The 24,626-nt window shown below is 42.4% G+C and overlaps 1 protein-coding gene across 5 annotated transcripts in view; it reads left to right on the top strand.

The window, feature by feature from the left end:
* MATN2 (matrilin 2) overlaps positions 1 to 24,626 on the top strand; it is a 179,932-nt gene that overhangs the window by 144,592 nt on the left and 10,714 nt on the right. For all 5 annotated transcript variants that reach the window (XM_033934328.1, XM_033934326.1, XM_033934329.1 and 2 more), the window contains exons 10-13: positions 4,385 to 4,507; positions 12,387 to 12,800; positions 16,021 to 16,173; positions 23,294 to 23,335. In XM_033934328.1, coding sequence (XP_033790219.1) covers positions 4,385 to 4,507; positions 12,387 to 12,800; positions 16,021 to 16,173; positions 23,294 to 23,335 — 732 coding nt within the window. The remainder of the gene's footprint in view (positions 1 to 4,384; positions 4,508 to 12,386; positions 12,801 to 16,020; positions 16,174 to 23,293; positions 23,336 to 24,626) is intronic.

The raw sequence follows: 24,626 nt of genomic DNA, 5'->3' as shown, positions 1-24,626 counted from the left end.
AGAACTATGTCAAAGGCTTTGCTGAAATCTAAGTATACAACATCTGTCACTTTCCATCAATCCAACTCTCTGGTTACCCAGTCAAAGAAATTAATCAGATTTGTCTGGCAAGGCCTGCTTCAAATAAAACCATGCCTTGGATCCTAGAATCCACTGGATTCCAGAAAACTGCACTGTCCCTTGTTTTAGCAGCATTTCTATGAATTTACTTGTCACAGAATTCAGACTGACTAGCTTATAGTTCTCAACTATCTCCTTACTTTTGCTTTGTGAAGATATACCACATCTCTCTTTCTCCAGTCCTCTAGAATTACTCCAGACTAAAGAAACACTGAAAATGTTGGAGCCACTAGAAGTTCCCTATGTTCCTTCAGTACCCTTGGATATATCCCATCGGGTCATTCACGTTTTCTACTTTGTTTAGCTATCTCCTCAGTTTGCTGCAGTCATCTGAAAATCATTCGAGGTCTACCTCATTTGCATTCCTATCTGTGTTGTTTTTCCACAAGCCTGTTTCCTGCTCTTCAGCTGAGATCACAGGACAGAAATATTTGTTAAACAATTGTTTTTGCTCATCAGCTACTAAGTATTCCTCTCCTATATCTTTGACACTGATACTGCCATTTTTGTACTTTCACTTGTCAATAACATATCTAAAAAAAAGTTTTAACTCCCCAAAATTACTTTATCGGTTATTTTTCTTCCGTTTGCATTTTTTTGTGTTTTGTTTTCTTAATTACTTTACCAGCTTCTCTTAGCTTTTCCACATATTGTTGTTTGTCTTACTGTTTCTGTGATTTTTTATAGTTTATGAAAGCTAACCTTTTTCTTCTTACCTTTTTGGCTACTCAGCAGCCTCCTTTCCTCTTACTTTCAACTCACAGCTCCTTAAGGCACTCTCCCATCTTGATGAAGTTAGATTTGCTGAAGCTTTTGAATGAACTCTCAATTTGTGATCTGGTATAGAGAATGACACGGTGGCGGTTTACCCGTGGCCACCGCATTTTAGCCGCGGGTCACCCGCCGAAAACGGGGAAGAAAACTAGCAGTCGCTGCGGCGACGGGGACAAGGCCATTCACCGCCCGCGGGGCGGTGAATGGGTCTTGTCCCCGCAGTGAGGCATGAAGGATCGCGCGGTCCCCGCAGCTCACACCCGCCTGCCCAATCGATTCTAGTGTTTAGCCAGCTCTCTCCCTTCTCCTCACCTTAGTTTGTAGATTTTCTTTTTCGGAGACCCGCACGCTATCAGAGAGCCACGCACTCGATGCTGCTCAGTTTCGATCTTCTGCTCTGACGCAACCGGAAACAGGAAGTTGCAGCAGAGCAGAAGATTGAACACTGAGCAGCCGCGCGTGTGCGGCTCTTTGGGAAAGCGTGCAGGTCGCTGAAAACGAAAGCCTGCAAACTAAGGTGAGGAGAAGGGAGAGAGCTGGCTAATCACTACGATCGATTGGGCAGGCGGGTGGGGGCTGCGAGGACCGTGCGATCACCCGTGTTCCCGGCTCAAACTGTAAGGAGGGAGTGAAAGGGAAAAGGATTCTGGGCCAAGGGGATGAAAACGGAAAGAAAAACCCACAGCAGGAAAGAAAGGGAAGGACAGGCAGGTGAGCCAGATGCTAGAAGCAGGGGGGGGGGGGAAGAAAGAGGGAAAAAAGCTAGATGGGGTTGAAAAGAAGAGACACACTGGTATGGAAGAGGAAGATAGGGGAAATCTGGACACAGGAAGGTAACAGAAAGAGGGGAAATTATGTGCATGGGGCATAGGGACAGAGACATAAAGGGGACATGCCATGGGGATGGTATATGGACACAGGGGGGGCAATGGCAGATACATAGGGGAGATATTAGAAATGGGGAAAATAGGAGCACAGAAGCGAGATGGTTTGTGGGGATGAGACAGGGATCGAGCTCGCAGGCTCCAGTGGCTTGCACAAATTACATTGTAACGTGCCATGAAAATAAGAGGGAGGAAGGTAGATAGATAGGCCACGCGAGAGGAGCTGAAGGGTAGTAGAAAGGAACAGATGGTAAAGGAGGGAGGGAAGGGTGGTGGTGGAAAGGAATAGGACAGACATTGAAGGAGGGTGGAGAGGAACAGACCCTGAAGGGAAATGTGGAAGACAGAATGGGAAGAAGACAGATGCCAGACTATGAGGGAGCGGAGGGAAGAAGATGGGTGCTAGACCAATTTGGGGGGGGTGAAGGGAGAGGCACAGTAACAGCAAATGGAAGACGCAGAGAGAAGACACACAGTGGATGGAAGGAATTCAATGAGAAGATGTGGAAAGCAGAAACCAGACAACAAAGGTAGAAAAAAAAATTATATTTATTTATTTATTTTTTGCTTTAGGATAAAATAGTATATTAGTTGTGTTGATAAAAATTTATAAACAAAGCCTTGCCAGCTGAACATCTCTTTCTCTAGTTCAGCAGCAAGAACTTTGATTTATAAGAAAGGAATAAGCTAAATATTACAGTACTAAGGCTTATATGGATGCAGCGGGGACGGTGACGGGGCGGTGAATGGGATGGCAGTGGCGGTGACGGGGCGATGAAGGAAACGGCGGTGACGGGGCGGTGCAGAGGATGGTGGGCCGGTGACGGGGACAGATTTTTTCCCCGTGTCATTCTCTAATCTGGTAATCACTAGATGCCAGATGAACACCCAGTATAACATCAAACTGTTGAAATCATCTGCCAATAGAACATCTCGTTTCATAGCAATATTGTGATTGTCTTCAATTTAATCTCTGTCCCCTTCTTCTGCCTGTGAAGTGTAAACAGATGTTCCATTCTCTCTTTCCGGGTTAATCCACAGTGCCTCCTCTTTTTCTCATAAGTCCTACAGTTTCTGTTGCTCTAAAAAATAACTTTCTCCCTTTCTTTCTACCCTGTCCTTCCTGAATAGATTATAGCCCAATCTAACAACATCCTAGCCATGGTTCTCTGTAAACCACATCTCTTTGACTTCCAAAATGTCCAAGCTCTAGATGCACTAAACAAATCGGTAAGACCGCATGGGTCCGCTCTGATCTGATTTTTGGCCAATTTTAAAAGAGCTATTGATGCACAAAAGTTTGCATGCAAATGCCACGCAAAGATTCGTTATAATCCCTAATCCCTGTCTCTCCCATCCAATTGATTGCTGTGAGAGTAACTCTCACACATGCATAGAGCAGGCAGGGGAAGCCCAAAAAGCTTAGAGGCAGGGAAAGCCTTCTGCCACTCAGCTGTTCGGGGCAGGAACTTTTTTTTCTTTAATGGATACAGATGTTGAGGGTGTGTTACTCATGCACAATATCTGTCTCCCCGACTCCCTCTGATGAACCAGCACCGTGGACTGACCCCCTCCTCCTCCGCACCAACACCAGCACCAATGCACAGCATGTGCCAGTGCCCGAAGATCCTCCCTCGTTGGTTTGGGCTGGGCTGGGCTGGGCCGGGCGGTGCGAGAGAGATCCTCCTTCTTCCTCTGCCAGGCTGGACTAGGCTTTGAACATTTGCACATGCTCAAAGCCTTCTGGTCTCGCTCTCTCCAAGATAATCTCAAAGCCTAGTCCAGCCCGGCAGAGGAAGAAGGAGGATCTCTCTCGCACCGCCCGGCCCAGCCCAGCCCAGCCCAGCCCAAACCAATGAGGGAGGATCTTCGGGCACTGGCACTGGCACATGCTGTGCATTGGTGCTGGTGCCCAATCGGGTAAGAGTTTTATTTGCGGTGCTGGGGGGATGTAGGATCGCGGGGGGGGGGGGGGTGACGCGAGCGGGGGGGAGGATGCCGGTTCGCAGGGGGAATGCCGGATCAAATTATCTCGGATCAGAGGGGGAGGGGGGGAGGATGCCGGTTCGGAGTAGGCGGGAGGAGGTTTTAGCATGCGCGGTATACGTGTGTGCGCGCTATATTAACATTTTATTGCATAAATTTGTGTTCCCCGCGCGCTATACCCGTGTGCGCGTTTTACACGGGTGCACGTTATCTACGTGAAAATACGGTATACATATTTTTTGAGAAGGTTTTTTTTCTTTGTCTTCTGACATTATCTTGTACACCATTCCTGCAGTTCTTCCTTTTGTTCATCGTTTGACACATTACTGCAGTTCCATTGGATTTTTTGCTTTTGCTTTCCATTTTTTGAGTACCATTTACTGAATCTAGTCCCATATGTATAATACAGTCCAGTTAGAGAAACTTTTGGCCCAACACTATCCTTTGAAAATATAACGATACCAAACTTATATGTTCACTGACCACTGGTGTATGTACAAGTCCATTTGGAAATTGATCCTAAAGAGGTCTGTGAAAATAAAACTTGAATTGTTCTAGCATTTAACATTAGGAAGCTGTTGGATAATTAGTAGCCTTTTAATGAGTGCACTTATTCTCAGGTACTGATATCTGCAAATCCACTGACCACGGCTGTGAACACCTCTGTGTCAACAATGAGAATTCCTATAGCTGCACCTGCTTTGAGGGCTACAGGTTAGCAGAGGATGGGAAGCAATGCAAACGTAAGTACCTTTGGGCCTGATGTACTTAATATATAGGACCCTTTGTATCTTATGCAGTGTAATATGTCTCTAGTGTTGTCCCAGAAGAGGGTTGCCAAGAAACATTTTTAATAATAGGAAGCCAGTGGCTAGCAGCATCTTTAAATCAGCAATATGATTACCAATAATCTAGTGACATTCTACATCCTTAGCAGTGGGCATGCAATACTCCACTCTTCCTCTTTTTATAGCCCCAGTTTCATTCTAGGCCTCTGAATCCACATTTTCCTTCACTACTTGCCAGACTTAAAGCAGACCACGCCACCACCAACATAGCTCCCAACGAATTTATATCCCAATGGAGATCCATAAGCGAAACCATTCTAAATGAGCTAGCCCCAGAAAAACTAAAATTCAAAATATGCAGACCTTCTGATAAATGGTTCGACACCGAACTTCTCCAATCTAAAAAGCTCTGCAGACAACTAGAAAGAGTCTGGAAAAAAAACAAGAGTTTAGAACACACTAAAACTGCATGGAGATACCAAATTAATCAATACAAAACCAAACTCAAGGAAAAACGAAAAGCCTACTACTCCAAAATGATAGGCAAAAAAACCCCAGACACAAAAAAGCTATTTAATCTAGTAAAGAACCTCACAGATACCAAAACTTACCTCTCCACCCAAGGTATCAACCCACCAACAGCCATCCACCTAGCAGACCATTTCAAAAACAAGATCACCAATATCAGATCTACATTCATCAACACACACACCCATCTAGAAAAGATAACAACAAACCCATCAACTAGCGAAGCCATCGTAGCAGACAGAAGCTGGTCCGATTTCCCAATTCTAGTCTGGTCGGATATGAACCGACTCTACAATAAATACAGCCATGCTTCCAGTGACCTAAATAATTGCCCCACCTACATATTATCAAACGCCTCCACTACATTCAAAACCAACTTCATACTATGGATTCAAACCACATTGACAGAAGGCCAATTCCCACAGGACCTAGGAGAGATCTTAATCACTCCAATCATAAAGGATCACAAAGGCCCAATAGATAGCCCCTCCAACTACAGACCTATCGCTTCAATACCATTGTATGTTAAAATAATAGAAGGCCTAGTGGCACAATACCTCACCGAATATCTGGAAAAACATAACCTACTCCACCCCTCACAATCAGGATTCCGAACTAACCATAGCACAGAAACACTACTTGTCACATTACTAGATACAGCCCGACAACACATCAGTAAAGGAAAAAAAATGATATTAATACAATTAGACCTCTCCGCAGCATTTGACCTAGTTGACCACACCTTACTACTACAAATTCTCGACGCCATAGGAATCTCAGGCAAGGTCTACAAATGGTTTCAGGGGTTCCTCAAATCTAGAACCTACAGGGTAAAATACAATGATATAAAATCAGAACCATGGACAAATCCCTGCGGAGTTCCACAAGGATCACCTCTCTCACCTACGCTCTTCAACCTCTTTACTCCTCCTTAGGAGCCACTTTAGATACCCTAGATGTCACATCTTTCAGCTATGCTGATGACATCACCATAATCCTCCCCTTCGACCCATCAGAGACCACCACCACAACAAAGCTAGAAACAACCTTAGACACAGTAGAAAAATGGATGATGGATCACAAACTAAAACTAAATTCTGAAAAAACAAAATTCCTTTTGCTCGAAAAAGCCCAAACTCCTACCATCACTGAACTGAAAATCAAAAATACCAAATACCCAATACAACCCGAACTAAAACTCCTAGGAGTTACGATAGACAGATGTTGCACAATGCAGCCCCAGATCAACAAAACAACCCAGAAAGCTTTTCTAACCATGAGAAATCTCCGTAAAATCAGAAAATTCTTTGACCAAGCACAATTTAGACTAATCGTCCAATCCCTAGTCTTAGGTCTGCTGGATTATTGCAACTCCCTATATCTTCCTTGTCCAGCCACTATGATAAAACAACTCCAGACCATACAAAACACCGCCCTCAGATTAATCTACTCACTCAAAAAATATGATCACATAACAACTGCCTTCTTAGACTCTCACTGGCTACCCATACAAGCACGAATCCAATTCAAATTCTACTGCCTGATATTCAAAGCATTACACGGCTCTTCCCCCTCCTATCTAAACAACCGCTTAAACCAAATCTCCACCTCAAGACACAGAAGAACCTCGAACCCTTTCGCCTTCCCCCCACTCAAAGGCACACATCGCAAGAAAATGTTTGACAACCTTCTGGCAACACAAGCAGCAAAAATCAACCATTCCATCTCCAATCTTATGACAATATCAGACAACTTCAAAACATTCAGAAAAGAAATCAAAACCCTGCTTTTCAAAAAATTCATCCAAATATCTTAACCCCTCCTCTTTTACCTCCAGAAGATTCACCTACCTTCAGATAACCTTCCCCCAAATTACCCACCTTAACACCGTCCAATTAAACAAATACCATAAATAGATTGTAACCTACCCTCTCTAACTGCATTCCATATGTATTTTTCATACAGTTCTTCACTGTCAGTTTAAATTTCCATCCTATAAATTCACATAGAATTTTTCTTTTTTCAACCATCTTTATTTTCTCTTATTTATTAATTTCCAGGTACTTTAGTTAGATTGTGAGCCTTCGGGACAGTAAGGGAATTTTTAAGTACCTTCTTACTTCTCATTTATAATCTTAATGTATATTTTCTTCAAACCGCTTAGAACCTAACGGATGTAGCGGTATATAAGAAATAAATTACATTACATTACATTACTTAGTATTTTAGGAGGCCCAAAATTAACTTGGATGGGCCTTTCTATATCCCCTAAAGAAATAGGGTTTGTTTTTTTAACCTTTCCTTCAGCTCCATCCTCACCACTCCCCCCCCCCCCCCCCGGCATCCAACATCTCTTCCTCTCTCCACAAGCCCCCCCACCTGTGGCCCAGCAACTACCTCCATCTGTGAACCCCCTCTCTCCGGTGTACCTCCACAGCAATCCATTTTTGCTGCCTGCATCAGCTTGGCAGGCTTCCCTCTTGCCGTGTCACACCCTTGCTGATATCACTTTCTGTTTCCTTCATGGTGGGATGCAGCAGTACAAGTAGTGAAAATGGATCACTGCAGCTGCCTCTGATGTACATTGGAGGAGGGGCTTCAGAGATGGTGGGCAGATTCTGGGCCACCAGCATAGAAGATGAGTGTGGTGCCACTGCTGGCCCACCTATAGCCACTGCTAACTGACAGATGATCAGAGCCCTGAACAGCTTATTTCATTAAAATATCCCAGTGGTGGAACACTGGAGAGTGAACAGCTCCCGCTTTGGATTAACCTGAACTGAGGCTGCAAAGTAGATGCGAAACATAGTTCTATGTTGGGCTGAATTGTTGGCCAACCTTTTGAGGACAGCCGGAGAATATAATGCATTATGAAAAGCAACTTGGGGTGAGACTTTGAGATATATATTTCTAAAACCGAAGAACTTCTGGCAGGGATGACATGATGCAACAACTGGCAAAGAAGACTGAAATGTTGTGGACCTTGGGGTGAATGAATCAACGGGGAGGGTCTCCATATGTAATAATTGGTGGTGTTTGTATGAATGTGATTTATAGATTGCTATGTGGTTTTTGATAAATTATTATAAGAAAAATAAAAACATATATTTTTATAAATTAACATCATAGTGAATAGTTTCTTAGGTATTTAATATTTAAATTTTGTGAAGCTGTTTTTTAAATTAATTAGAGCTCCTTGGGGTTAAAGTGGTCAAACCAAAATATCCCAGGGATACTGCTTTACCCGCTCAAGGAAAATTGTGTATGTTTTTATAAAATTACCCCTTTTTAAACCAGAAAGCATGATCACTGATTGTAGATTAAAAATGCACAAATTTGGTCTTCCAAATCCATAGATGGGCCCCGTTTTCAGGACATTCACAACGAATATTCTTCAGGCACACCTATGCATATTTAATCTGAGAACCAGATTAATTCATTGACTGGTTACTTGAAAAAAAATCATAATTGTTTGCAGTCAGGGACTATAGGGCCTCTTTTACGAAGCCATTTAGCGCAGGCTGCTGCGGTAACGGCCCTGAAGCCCATAGAGATTTAAAGGGCCTTGGGGCTGTTGCCATGCGGCTTTGTAAAAGAGGGGGATAGTCATGTAGATGATAAAGAAGCTTAAAACAGGGAAGACTACTGTACCTCATGAGTAGAAAATGAATGAATGAGCACATTGTGAAACCATGCAGATTGTGGCATTTTGGGGATAATTTTATAACAGGGTGCCTAAGTTAATAGGGCAGGAGGGTGCCTGTTTTAGCATATTTTATAAAGACACATGAGCAACTGTTAGACTTCTCAACTGTGTAGCTTTGGCTTGTTCATTGATTCATTGTCTATGTCAGGTTTTTCCTTTTTTAGGGTATTCCCCTTTTTGTATGGGTGTGTGAGAGGACTTGGGAGTGGGGGTAGGTTGCTTCTGGGTGAACTTCTGAGCCAGTTTTCTTATATTATTGTGCCATTGTTATTGGATGCTTATGTGGTGCTCAATAAATATATTTGACAATAAAGACACATGAGCACCTATATGTCAAATCCTGTAGAAATCAAGGCTAGATTGACAGCAGGTGTAAATTTATTACATACTTTAGATGCGTATTTTATAAATTGTGCATGTAAATTGCAATTCAACCTGCTCTACCCAAACTCTGCCTCTGGGCATGCCTACTTACAAGTACATGCCAGCTTGCATTGTGTGCACTAGTAGGTGTGACCTAATATTATAAGATCCCATATATATGTGTATATCTATGTATACATGAACATGGTTTATAAAATTATCTTCCACTAGTGTACTGGCAAACAGCCAGAGCATGCTTTGTGCAGCCAGTGAGGCCACACAGGGCGCAAATGAACCTGGGGCTCTCGACGTACAAATCCAGTTTACTTTTTTCATTAAATTTGTGTTGTGAATAATGTGCTTTCGGTCACAGACTGTACCTTAGCAAGGAGAAAAGCCTCAGATCCCCGCATTCTACCAGAGCAAATCTTGTGGCAGTGCTAGAAAGAGACGTTACTTCATGGGCTTAAACCCCCCCCTCCCCCGATGAATTAATCTTGACTAATTTAGGGCTCCTTTTTATCACGCCGCGCTAGCAGGGTTAGCGCGTCGGACATTTCATCATGCACTAACCCCCACGGTCGGCTAAAAAACTAACGCCTGCTCAATGCAGGCATTAGCGGCTGGCGCGGCAGGTGGTTTAACGCACGGTATTACGCGCGTTAAACCCCTACCGCAGCTTGATAAAAGGACCCCTTAATGTATTAAAGAAAATTGACTGACTTTGTAAAGAATCAAATAACCAAGTAACTTATCTGGTTCGGTTGTGCTGCTGGGTTCACGCTGCTGTAATGTATGTATGGCTAATGTCTTCCTTGTCTAATCCGGTGCATACGCTCCGCGCTCACACCACAGCTGCACAGGAATGCTGGGAAAGAAGCAGATCATAAGAAATCTTCATCACCGTGCCATAGAGAAAATCAGTCTTGTCAACGTTTGAGCTGGGGAAAGGTCCTGGTTTGAATTTCTCGTCCCTGTATGCTGCCAATATACAAAGTATTATGAATTGTAGGAGTTTGTGAAGTAGTCTAAAGCCCCTGACAACGCCAAAGGGTGAAACACAGAACTGGGTTGGGCTTAACTGCTTATTTTGATCAGACTTGGTGCAATATGGTGAAGCGTTAACAACAGAATGAAAGAATAGGAAACTGAGAGTTGGCACAGTGATGAAGTTTTCTCATGATCTGAGGGAGTATGACTCTTCCATACTCCCTCATTGGTCACTGACTCCCTCTCACCCACCCCCAAAGATGTGAAAGAAACAATACATACCAGCCTGTATGACAGCTTCATATGTTATAGTCAGTCCTATTACAGCAGCAAAGAGGTACCTGGAGTACTGAGTAGCAGTCGACACAAGGGGACCCAGGTCCATATCCCACTCTAACTAGCACACTCCAAAAGCCACCCAAAACCTACTGTACATCACAATAGCCCTTAAGCCAACAGGTGTCATGTATACATAGGTATAGTAGGTTTGGAAGGGCTCCCCATGCAATGTAAGGGGGTAATGGCGAGATGCGTACCTGAGACCTTTAATGTGCCCCCTAGGGCGCCCTACTGCTCTGCTGGGATGTCTTGTGTGGCCAGACTATTAAGAAAGCTGCCCCCCCCCCCCACTGTAAATCCTAATGGCTTGTTTTTGTGTGTTTTTCCCTTTTTAAAATTGGTCCTAAAACATAGATACACCTAATTCAAAAACATCTAGCAAATGGTTATTTTCAAAACAAAAATTTGGACATTTTTCCGGTATGAAAATGGATATTTTCTCTACTGAAGTTTTGGGCATTTTCCCCAAAACATCCAAAATCGGATTTAGATGTCATATTGAAAATGTCCCTGCCCTTATAATAAGTTCCCATCAAAATTAGCATCAACTTTACTGATCAAAAACAACACTATAAAGCCCCATTTTCCTCAGAATAGAAGTGATTTAAAAAAAATAGAGTAAATCAAAAGGCAACCACCCTAAGTTCTGCATCATGAAACAACCCTTATTTCAATTGTCTAAGGCAGGGGTGCCCAAAAGGTCAATCGCGATTGCTGGTAGATCACGAAGGCAATACGAGTCGATCACATTGCCTTTGCATTCTACTTGCTTCCCGACTCAGAAGCGCCGAACCGACCAACTTCCCCCACCCAACAATCAATTCTGACGTCTGAGAGGAATTTCCGGGCCAGCCAATCGCTGCCTGACTGGCCTGGAACTTCCTCTCAGACGTCAGAATTGATTGTCGGGGAGAGGAAATCTGGTCATCCCGACGCTTTTGTGTGGGGAAGCAGGGAGAGCTTGGGGCGGCGGTGGATTGGAGGCCTGTTCCCCGATGGTGGCAGCAGTGGCTTGGGAGCAGGCAGGGAAACAGAAAGAAAGAAGGGAAAAAGAAAGAAAGAAAGGGGGGGGACAGGGAGACAGAAAGAAAAGGGGCATGGAGAGAGAAAGACAGACAGAAAGAAAGGGGGACAGGGAGACAGAAAGAAAGAAAGAAATGGGAGGGGGGCCAGGGAGAGAGGAAGAAAAAGTTGGCGGAGGGAATGAGGTCTGGAAGCATACAGCAGGCTGAAAGAAGGGAAGAAATATTGGATGCACAGTCAGAAGAATAAAGTGCAACCAGAGACTCATGAAATCACCAGACAATGGTAGGAAAAATGATTTTATTTTCAATTTAGTGATCAAAATGTGTCTGTTTTGAGGATTTATATCTGCTCTCTATATTTTGCACTATGGCCCCCTTTTACTAAACCGCAATAGCAGTTTTTAGCGCAGGGAGCTTATGAGTATTGAGAGCAGCGCAGGGCATTCAGCGCAGCTCCCTGTGCTAAAAACCGCTATCGTGTTTTAGTAAAAAGGGAGGGGGTATATTTGTCTATTTTTGTATAGTTGTTCCTGAGGTGACATTGCATAAAGTCATCTGCCTTGACCTCTTTGAAAACCCGCAGAATATAAATGATAATTAACATTTTCTCTGCATACAGTGTGCTTTGTGTTTTTTAAAATTTTATTGTTGGTAGATCATTTTGACTTGGTCATTTTAAAAGTAGCTTGCAAGCCCAAAAAGTGTGGGCACCCCTGGTCTAAGGTGTCTTTCATGGCTTTGATTATTTTTTTTTCTAAGAGACATACATAAATCTTTCACTTGATGAACTTGGGAATTGTTTTTCTTTTTTGTCATCTTGCTTTCTTGTGAAGTCACATCACTATTGAAACAGCCTTTGAAATGTAGCTTTCTAATTATACAGGGTGTGCTGAAGGCCCAATTGATTTGGTGTTCATTATCGATGGATCCAAAAGCCTGGGTGAAAAGAACTTTGAACTTGTGAAAGGGTTTGTTAATGGAATCCTGAGCTCTTTGCAGATCGCTCCAAAAGCTGCGCGCGTCGGCTTGGTGCAGTACTCTACACAGGTCCGCACTGAGTTCACCCTGGGACACTATGGCACAAGCAAAGAAGTTAAGAAAGCAGTATCTCAAATCAAATATATGGGGAAGGGCTCCATGACCGGCCTTGCCCTGAAAGTCATGTCTGAAAAAAGCTTTTCTGAAGCAGAAGGAGCAAGACCCCCTTGGTTAGGAGTACCGAAAGTTGCAATTGTATTTACAGATGGGCGAGCCCAGGATGATGTTTCCAAGTGGGCTAGCAAAGCAAAGCAACATGGTAAATTCAGTTCATTGTTATTCAAATTCGATATATTTAATACTTTGGAAAGATACTTTTGTCTATAGCAGTGCTTCTCAACTATGTCTTTTGGGCACACCCAGTCAGTCAGGTTTTCAATAATGTTCATTATCCAAATGTTATAGTTTTAAATATGTATAACCACCTAGAAATTTGATAGGCAGAATATCAAATTTTATTAAAACTTGAACTTGATCCACAATGCAGATGCGTAAGAGAGATTTGCATGCACTGCTTCCTTGGTATGCAGATCTAGTTCATGCATATGCATTGTGGATATACTGAAAACCTGACTTGCTGGATGTGCCTGGAGAATTGGATTGAGAGGTACTTGTCTACAGAAGAGACATAGGGTGCAAACTTCTCCATGCTTCTCCTCAAATGTTCTTATGCTCTACATCTATTAAATAATTGGCTTTCCCATTCAAACTCATATGCCTATCATTGTCTTTATGGTACTGATTGCTGTGCTATTCAATTTCCTTCCTTGTCTTTTGTCCTGTGTTGATGTTTTGTAACTGCTTACAGATATGAATTATTATGTGTACATTATCTTCGTGTTACCTGTGATAGAGCAACTTATCAAATCCAAATGTTTCAACAATTTTTATTGACAACTGAACAACACAGCAGCAGAGAAAACTTACAAAGATTAAAGTACAGTCATCCATTATTATACAGAAGGAATAAAAACTGAAATCCCTACTGTAACAAACCCAGACAAATGTTTAAGATTCCCAGGGTCCCCAAACTAATAGAATCAATAAAGGATCCTAAACCTCCAACGAGGTCAGGAGTCAGGGTTCTTATGACTCCCACATACAAAGGGCATCCAAAGGACCAACCATATCCTAACCTTAAATCCCGAATAGTCCCCAAATTCTGCAAAAATTTCCATTAACACCGGAAGGGATCTCGCCGATTCTGTATAAGGACCAAAAGATCATTTGCAAAAGCCAAAATTTTGAATATCTCAGAACCCAGCAGGATTCCCTCTATTTCGGGATTGTCCAAGGTATCTCTAATCAAAGAATCCAGTATCGGAACAAACAAAAGAGGGGACAACAGGCAACCCTGTCTCGTTCCCTTTCCTATTTCAAAAGATGCAGAGTACCGTCCATTTACTCCAATCTTTTATCAAATCCTTTAAATAAATACATCAATTGATATCCAGTGTTTGCTATTAGTATAACTTGTGAATCAACTGGCCGAACCTAGAGATTTCATGGAATGATAGCTATCTCAACTTTCTACAAATGTTTTCTTCAAAAATTTGTTCATCTTGTAGAATTTCTACCCAACGATTATTACAATTTTACTTATTCATTCTAGGGCTAAACATTTTAGAATGCTACAGGGCTCTTGGGCAAATAGGTTGAACTTATTCTACTGCATGGAACCAGAATACAACTGTTTTTAACATAAGTCAAGCCAACGGCCTCTTTTACAAAGCCGCGCGACAACAACCCCAAAGCCCTTTAAATCTCTATGGGCTTCGGGGCCGTTAGCACAGCTTTGTAAAAGAGGCCAAAAAATTAAGATGTTAAACAGCAGAAAATAATATGATGCAGTTAAATTCATTTGAGATAAGGAAGGAGAAAATTATATTGTGAATCAGATAAAGCTTTCCAGATCCTATATGAGTTTACTGATTGGGGGAATATACTTGCCTGCTCTCATCTGTTCTACTTCCAGATCTCTAAACCCCTCTTCCCCTTTCATACCCATACATATATATGCAAAAACAATGAATTAAACTTCCTTCAAGTACAATTCTCAAATTTCAGCTCTAGCTGCACTGTCTGTAAACTTAATATGGCCTATCTCACTAAATACTAAGGGTCAGATATACGGCCTCATTTACATTGTGCTAATGGCCCTGAAGCCCATAGAGATTTAAAGGGCTTCAGGGCTGTTGCCGCACGGCAGCCGCTAGCGCGGCTTTGTAAAAGAGGCCAATAGTGAAAGGTTTCTTGCTTAATTCTTTCCAAAAGATAGAAACATACTAGGACTAGGAGCATGCAATGAAACTAATCTAATCTTCTATTTGTGAGTTGCACAAACCTATACAAGCTCTAGGCAACTTACTAAGCAGTAGATTTACAACAAACCTGAGAAATATTTCTTTACTCAGTGGGTAATTAAACTCTGGAATTCATTGCCAGAGAATGTAGTAAAAGTGGTTAGCTTAGCAGGCTTTAAAAAAGGTATGGATAATTTCCTGAAACAAAAGTCCATAAGCCATTATTAAGATAGCTTGAGGAAATCCATTGCTTATTCAGAGGATAAGAACATAAGAGTTGCCATACTGGGACAGACCGAAGTCCATCAAACCTAATATCCTGTTTCCAACAGTGGCCAACACAGGTCCCAAGTACTTAGCTAGATCCCAAGTAGTAAATGGATTTTATGCTGTTTATCCTAGGAATAAGCAGTGGATGTTTCTAAGCCATCTCAATAAAGGCCTATGGACTTTTCTTTTAGGAAATTATCCAGATCTGTTTTACTTCTGGAGATCATGCCAGGTATTTGAGACTTGGGTTGGCCACCGTTAGAAACAGTATACTGGGCTTGTTGGACCTTTGGTCTGTCCCGGTATGGCAACTCTTATGTTCTTATCCTCTGAATAAGCAATGGATTTCCTCAAGCTATCTTAATAATGGCTTATGGACTTTTGTTTCAGGAAATTATCCATACCTTTTTTAAAGCCTGCTAAGCTAACCACTTTTACTACATTCTCTGGCAATGAATTCCAGAGTTTAATTACCCACTGAGTAAAGAAATATTTCTCAGGTTTGTTGTAAATCTACTGCTTAGTAAGTTTCCTAGAGCTTGTATAGGTTTGTGCAACTCACAAATAGAAGATTAGATTAGTTCTTCCATTTTGTTTCTATGGAGAAAACACTTAACACAGAGCCTGACGTTGCCAGTGATGCACTGCTGTGACCATTAACTACAAACAGTGATTCCTTGTCAGAATTTTGATTAACTTGACACATCATGACCCTAGTAAATCACTATGTCGACACAAAAGGTTTTGTTTCTTGTTCACTGGCACATTGCACAACAGCGCTCCCTTGAGTTGCAAAAGCTGGCTTTGGATCTACTCTTGATGATTTCAGGATGGGTTGTATATGTTAGAACTGCAGAAGTCATTAAAAATTGACTCTTGCAATTGACCTTTTATCTCATTGCTCAGGCATAACCATTTTTGCTATTGGAGTGGGGAAAGCGATTGAAGAGGAGCTGCGAGAGATTGCTTCAGTGCCTGAAGACAAGCATCTCTTTTACACGGAGGACTTCAGCTCTATGGGAAATATAACTGAAAAGCTGAAATACCGCATCTGTGAAGGTACAAAATTAGGCTCTTGTGGACCGAACAAACATGTGCAAATGCCATCTTAGAACTTAACATAAGGTACAGAAGTATGCTATTAGGGAAGTTTAGTATTAAATCTCTTCATTGCCAGTTTTTGCAGCATTTTAATAATTCAAGACATCTTTTATTATATATATATATATATATATATATATATATACACAGAAAATAATGCTCCCCCCCCTCCCGATATTTAAACATAACAGTTAGCATTAGATTCAAATACTAGCCATGGCGTTAAATCTGTACGTGGATAGTTAATACCAGCTGATACCTGGATATCAACACTGAGCATCTAGGTATATAGAGCAGCCACTGAAAGTTATCTGGATACTGCAGATATTTGGAGACAGCCCCTGGATAACTGTCCAAGCACATCAAGACAACTATTTTGGACAGCTGAATATCAGCAGCACTCAGATAAATTCTGGCTCTGCCTTGGCTCGCTCAATTCCCAGAATACCCCAGCACTACCCAGATAATGCCAAGATGGTCAGAAATTATTTTTCATTGGCATTATTCTTATAATATTATTGAAAATCCAGGTATGCCCCCGTTGAGTAGCACTTCTCCTGTAGAAGCCTCCCACCTGGAGAAGTGCTTCTGAATATTGGGCCCAATAGAGACATATTTCTGGAGAGGTATTTGTTTAGCATGAAGCCCAATTCTGATCTTCTCCTGGGCAAGTCAGTTAACACTTCATTGTCTCAGGTACAAAATAAGTACCTGTTTAATATATGTAAACCACCTTAATTGTGTAAACCACACAGCAAAAGAGGTATATCAAGTCCCATCACTTTTATAGGTTATTTGCTTTTTCTGTGTGGTAGCAATCGCATATAGCATTTTAGACAGGTACTTATTTTGTACCTGGGGCAATGAAGTGTTAAGTGACTTGCCCAGACTCGCAGCGAGCCACAGTGGGAATTGAACTCGCAACCTCAGGATACTGAGGCAGCTGCTCCAACCACTAGGCCACTCCTCTGCCTTTATTGACATTATAAGCCAAGGCAGTGTACAATCAAAATTAATAAAAAGTCTGTCTATATTTCCAAAGTCTTGTAACATTGCAAATAGTACTTATAAAACTTTGCCCACCACATTTCATTGTACTAGAGCTAACCCACTGCTTCCATGCACTTGCTCCATGGATTCTTAAAATTCTCCCATCGCTGTGCTACCACCAGTGAGGTTATCATGCTTTCTATGAAAAATGCTTCTTTAGGTTATTCCTTAAACTGGTCGCAAAAAGTTTTAAGTTAGAGTTCCGCTTCTGAGGGCTCTTTATTTACTATGTGAAATTTGAATTAAGTTATTGGTTACAGCTGTAAGCTGCTATATTAAACTGTAACCTGGTTTGAAATCTTTAGGTTATTCGGCACTCCCCTCCAGCCTTATAGCACGACCTTCAGTCGCTTAATCCCCCCATTGCCCCAGGTAGATTAGATAGATTGTGAGCCTGCCAGGACAGACTAAGGAAAAATGCTTGAGTACCTGAATAAAATCATGTAAACCGTTCTGAGCTCTCCTAGGAGAACGGTATAGAAAATTAAATAAATAAATAATATCATGGCCCCTTAACTGAGAATTTACTGAGAACAGAGAATCATGATACAGGTGTAAAGTAATGAAAAAAATGCCATAGATATAGGTGAGTGTGGCATAATGGTTAGAGCTACAGCCTCAGCAGCCTGAGGTTGTAGGTTCAAACCCTGTGCTGCTCCTTGTGACCCTGGGCAAGTCACTTAATCCTCCACTGTCCCAGGTACATTAGATAGGGAAAATGCTTGAATTACCTGTATGTAAACCACTTTGAGGGTGATTAAAACTACAACAAGGCAGTGGATACGGACTTGCGACCAGTGAGGAAGCTGAAGAAGGGGAGATCTGCAATCTTAGTAGGAGACTCAATCCTGAGAGAAGTGGACAGTCACGTAGCAGGAGGGAGAGAAGACCGACTAGTGACCTGTCTCCCAGGAGCAAGAACGAAGGACATCACCGACAGAATTGAGAGGATCCTGGAAGGAGTGGAGACGGAAGAGACGGCAGTGATAATCCACGTTGGGACAAATTATGTCAACAGAAGCAACTAAAGCAGGACGGCGCTAACTGAACAGTTCAAGATCCTGGGAAGGAAACTGAAGCTGAGGACACAGAAGATAGCGTTCTCAGAGATCCTGCCAGTACCGAAGGCAGATGTGAAGAGGACGATGCAACTACAAGCAATAAACGCATGGCTGCGGAAATGGTGTGAAGAAGAGGGATTCTACTTTGTGAGGAATTGGACAACTTTTTGGGGGAAGAACAAGCTTTTCAGGAAGGACGGACTTCACCTGAGCACAGCAGGAACAAGACTTCTAGCAAGCAACATTAAGAGAGGAATAGAACAGACTTTAAACTAAGATGAAGGGGAAAGCCGACAGTTGACTGGGCGTTGACGGTTCGGGTGAGAGTATCCAAAGAAGATGCTGAGCAGGAAAAATGCTGAGTAGAAACAAAAGGCAAACAACAGTAGTTCAAGGAACAAGAGAAATTGGCGAACAAAGGCAAGGGCAATCAGCCAGGGCTAGAGGACAGGCGAAATTGAGGAAACAAACTGAGGCAGAAAAAGATGCGCCAAAGAAGGAGGAAGAAATGAACAAAACTTGGGATCTGGCAGCTCAAAAAGGGAACGACAAGAGGAACAAATCACAGGGAAAAACAACAGAGAAAGGAAATAACCAGGACCTAAATTACTTGTACACAAATGCAAGGAGCCTAAAGAACAAAATGGGAGAACTAGAAATCACAGCCAAAAAAGAGGCCCTGGATGTCATCGGAATCACAGAAACATGGTGGAACGAGGAAAACAAATGGGACATAGTACTGCTAGGGTACAAACTCTATCGAAGAGACAGGACACAAAAGAAGGGTGGAGGAATAGCACTATATATAAAGGACACCATTCACTCGACCAAAGTGGATACGGCAACAGAGACAGACAGATTAGAATCATTATGGGTTAAGTTACCAGGAAGAAATGGACCTGACATAAAATTGGGCTGTACTATCGTCCACCTGGACAAACAGAAGCAAAAGACAAAGAACTGGAAGCAGAACTAAGGCGGGAATGCAAGAATGGAAATGTCACGGTAATGGGGGACTTTAACTACCCCGGGATAGACTGGAGTATTGGAAACTCAAACAACGCAAGGGAAATGGAATTCCTAGAGGCTGTGCGGGACTGCTTCATAGAACAGCTCATTAAGGAACCAACGAGAGGGAATGCAACTCTCAACCTACTACTCAATGGGCTGGGGGGACCTGCAAAGGAAGTAGAAGTAATAGGACCACTAGGAAACAGCGATCACAACATGATCCAGTACAAACTAGAAGTAGGAGCATCAAAAGGGAAGAGAACCACAGCGACAACGCTCAACTTCAAGAAGGGGAACTATGACGCTATGAGAGCAATGGTGAGAAAGAAACTCAGGAAAGGCTCGGGAAAAACAAAGACCGTGGAGCAAGCTTGGTCCCTATTCAAGGATATGGTACGTCCCCAGATTTAGAAAAGGGTACAAAAAGAATCAAACAAAAGATCCGGTGTGGATAAGCAATGCAGTGAAGGAAGCGATACGGGACAAGAAACAATCATTCCGGAAGTGGAAAAAGGACAAAACCGAGGAAAACTGGAAAGAGCACAGGGAACATCAAAAAGAATGTCACAGAGTGATCAGGAAAGCAAAAAGAGAATATGGAGAGAGACTGGCCAAGGAAGCAAGAAATTTCAAATCTTTCTTCAGATATATTAAAGGGAAGCAACCGGCGAGGGAGGAAGTGGGGGGGAGGAATGATAAGGGGGGAAGAGGAGGTGGCTGACAGATTAAACATGTTCTTCTCGTCAGTCTTCACAAGCGAGGACACATCCAATATACCGGAATCCGAAGAAATCTTTAATGGAGACCCAGAAGAAAAACTATCGACATTAGAGGTAAGCCTCCAAGATGTCCTCCGACAGACAGACAGATTGAAAATCGACAAATCCCCGAGCCTGGACGGGATCCACCCAAGGGTATTAAAGGAACTGAAAACTGAAATAGCGGAAATACTCCAAAAAATTTGCAACCTGTCCTTGAAAACAGGGGTGATCCCGGAGGATTGGAAAATAGCAAATGTCACACCTATCTTCAAAAAGGGATCAAGAGGTGATCCAGGAAACTACAGACCGGTGTGATTGACTTTAGTGCCGGGCAAGATGGTAGAGGCACTGATAAAAGACAGTATCTGTGAGCATATAGAAAGGAATAGGCTAATGAAAACGAGCCAACATGGCTTCTGCAAAGGAAGATCATGCCAAACGAACTTACTACACTTCTTTGAAGGGGTAAACAGCCAGATGAACAAAGGGGACCCAATAGACATCATATATCTCGACTTCCAAAAAGCCTTTGACAAGGTACCTCATGAGCGGCTACTTAGGAAACTGTGGAACCACGGGGTGGAAGGGGACGTACATAGATGGGTTAAACACTGATTGGCAGACAGAAAGCAGAGGGTTGCAGTGAAGGGCTACTACTCGTGCTGGAGAAGGGTAATGAGCGCTGTCCCACAGGGGTCTGTACTCGGGCCGCTGCTGTTCAATGTATTTATAAATGACCTGGAAGCAGGGACAAAGTGCAAAGTTGTAAAGTTTGCAGATGACACTAAACTCTGTAGCAGGGTTAAAACTATAGGGGAGTGTGAAGAACTGCAAAGAGACCTGACAACATTGGAGGAGTGGGCGAATAAATGGCAGATGAACTTCAATATAGAGAAATGCAAGGTCATGCATATAGGGAAAAGAACCCGATGTTCAGCTACAAAATGGGGGGGTTGGTACTGGGGGAAAGTAACCTTGAAAAATACTTGGGAGTGTTGGTGGATACAACAATGAAACCAACGGCGCAATGCGCAGCGGCCTCAAAGAAAGCAAACAGAATGTTGGGTATTATCAAGAAGGATATTACAACAAGAACGAAGGAAGTCATCCTGCCGATGTATCGGGTGATGGTGCGCCCGCACCTGGAGTACTGTGTCCAATATTGGTCACCGTACCTTAAGAAGGATATGGCGATACTTGAGAGGGTCCAGAGGAGAGTGACACAAATGATTAAGGGTATGGAGAACCTTTCATACGCTGAAAGGTTAGAGAAACTGGGGCTTTTCCCCCTGGAAAAGCGGAGACTCAGAGGTGACATGATAGAGACTTACAAGATTATGAAAGGCATAGAGAGGGTGGATAGGGACAGGTTCTTCAGTGTACTAGGAACTACAAAAACAAGAGGGCACTCGGAGAAATTGAAAGGGGACAGGTTTAGAACCAATGCTAGAAAGTTCTTCTTCACTCAGAGGGTGGTGGATACCTGGAATGTGCTTCCGGAAGATGTAATAGGGCAGACTACATTAAGGGGTTTCAAAGAGGGACTAGATAAATTCCTGAAGGATAAGGGGATTGAAGGCTACAGATAAAGGAGGACACAGGAGCAAAAAAGGGAAAAAGGGGTTTTTCAGGATATAAAGGAGTAGGAATCAACGGGTTAGACAATAGATCACTCTACAGGTCATGGACCTGATGGGCTGTCGCGGGAGCGGACCGCTGGGCTCGATGGACCCTTGGTCTGACCCAGCAGAGGTAAATTCTTATGGATATCCACAACACATGCCGGTCAGTATTCTGCCAGCAACAATTAGTGTTTTAGGTTTTTTTTTATAAATGTTGACTGTCACCAGCTAAATTAGCCCTGGATATTCAGTGCTGGGCCACTAATATTGAATATCCAGGCTTGACCAGAATGCTAATGATTGGGACTTGCATAAATGGAGAACACCCCCTCCTACTGAAACAACTCCAACCCCCCCCCCCCACCCATTCTCACCCTGAGCCCCAGAAGGCCCCCTAGGGCCTACTTATTAGCCCTGTGGTCTACTAGGCCTAAAGGAAGGAGCAAACCCCATTCACTTCTGCCCCGTATGGTACCTCAGTGAAAATGAATGCAATGACCACTAATAGTAAGCTGAGATGCTGAGAGCTGTACCTTTGGTAAACTAATTACTAGCAGGGTCTCCCAAGATGGACAATCTCAACTGAAATGCCAGAATAAGACAAACCACCCATCTGGGCAGCCGTGATGTGGGACATGTTGGCAGCAAAGGGTCACATTTCTGAAACAGTGGCAACAGCTTTGGCATTACCTGTGTAGAAGAAAGTCCTGGTAATCTACGTCTGTATCTTACCATGAAAATTAAATGGATTGCTACAATGAAACAAATTGTAATATAGTAGTGGAAGATGAGCTCCTGAGGTCAGCAAGCATCCAATGGGCATCTGAGAAATAAAAGAAGACTCTAGAATAATGCCGCCAACCCCAGAACAGAAAGTTGGCGTCAGTGGGGGCAGGGGTTGGCAGAGCCAATGACCGCACACAAGCGGACCGCAGATCCCTGACTGCTTCAGCACCCCCGAGCTTGTCCATCTACTTGCTTGCTGCTTTCTTAGAAATGGTCATGATATCTGATGCTCACATACAGCCTGTTATCTACTGTCACTGACATACTATCTGTAAATTTCTTTTATTTCATTTTTAAATTAGCTGTACAAAGTACGACAGTACAATTAGGAAGTTTAAAAGATATCACGAACGTACGTTGTCCTATCAGGCCGCTTTAAAGACTTTAAGCAATTATTCTATGCATCTGATTCTTACATGGATTTCAGGAGGCCTTTGAAGACTTATTTGTTTTCTAGATTTCTGGGTAATTAATTTTTTTAAGATTTTCATTTGTGATATAGATTAATCTTTTGTAAACCACATAGATCCTCATGGTTATGCGTCTGTAAGTTGATTTTATGTTATGTTATGTCAAAAAGCCAAGACGGGGTAAAATTTTCTCACAAGCCCTGATTCCCTTCTAAGTAGCAGGCATGAAGGAATCAGATAAAATATCACAGGTGCAATGAAAAGAGAAACGACTATGACCATCCCCTGAGCACTGCAAAATGTAAATCAGTGCTTTTTGCTGTTCAAACTATCCTAATAGCAATGACTAATGTTTACAGCTTTTTTTTTTCTAACAGGTTGGAGCCAAAGGCAAGAAAAGCCTGAGATTCCCAGCCCAGGTAAGCTTTCCCTTCCTAAATACTAGACCTCCCATGTACTCTTCCCTCTCCTTCTCCGTGCTTCCTGCATTCATGCTACATGAGCTCTTGGCCATGTTTGAGTCTTTAAATAGCAGCTTTTTTCATAATTCAATACCAGCTGCTAGAAAAATTTGCTGCAGTGTAAACAGTGGGACTCCTCTTATGCAGTATCGTGTTTTAAAAAAACCTAAATACTTATCTGAGTCTTTTATTAAGATATCTAAAATCTATTTAAAAACGGAAAATAAGGGCAGATAATGATCAGTAGGCCTTGTATCCATTGCCTTGCCTGTGAAGAAATATTTTCAGTTTTATCCCTGAATCTGCTTCTTTTCCACTGAAGAAGGCACTGAGGTACTCAAAATTCTCAGTCACGTCATCCTCATCTCTCATCTTAGAAAAAGCTTTCCATTGCCAAAAGCAGTTTCCCTTCTACTCAGACGCCCTTTTTAAAGTCCTTGTGTTTGCTCCTGCACCCTTTTCAGAAGCAAAATGATATCTTAAAACACGAGACAAGATGCAAAGGGAATGAAGAAGTCTGAAACCTATGAATAATTGCACTAATCGTCAGTTCTTTCTGCTGCCTATTTCTGCATTTTTTTCCCAAAATGTTCACGATTCAATTATATTAAGAAATGCAAATTAGCAAAAGTAAATCGTTCGTAGAAAGCCCAGTTGCAGAGCCGTGCACTACTGTGTAGAAGACCTGCATTTACTCCCCTAGTCAGTGTGGTAATGTGAGTGCGATGGCAGCATTAAGCAACCACAGAAACAATCAGACAAAAGGATAAAGGTAAAACAAAAACTCTTTTTCGTTTCAACCCCTGTATACCAAATATTGTTACTACGCAGGCAGGCTGTCTTGCAGTTACTACTATTACTCTTTATTATTTCTATAGCACTACCAGATGCACACAGCACTGTACATTAAATACACAAGAGATGGTCCTTGCTCGAAGGAGCTTACTATCTAATTATGGCAGACACACAGGACAACTGTGCAACTCCATTTAAACTCGGCGGGTGATCTCGCTAGTGACATCAGCGCCCTCCAGTTATCTTATTGGCATAGCTAAATCAGCAAAGAAAGCATCAAAAAAGATCTATGAAATTTTGCAGGATTTTCCGTTTGTAAACAGAAGATCCACCCTTAATGTCATTGATCATTAAGGTTGTATATATTGATGTCTCAACACTAAAATGTGTCCATTTCAGGGAAAGAAACCCCCTTCCTCGGGAATTGTAGCACTTCTTGTAATGCTTCAGACAT

Source organism: Geotrypetes seraphini, chromosome 2, assembly GCF_902459505.1.
Source record: "Geotrypetes seraphini chromosome 2, aGeoSer1.1, whole genome shotgun sequence".
NCBI classification, from domain to species: domain Eukaryota; kingdom Metazoa; phylum Chordata; class Amphibia; order Gymnophiona; family Dermophiidae; genus Geotrypetes; species Geotrypetes seraphini.
Note: the sequence above shows the minus strand (reverse complement) of the source record. Positions and strands in the feature narration are given on the sequence as shown.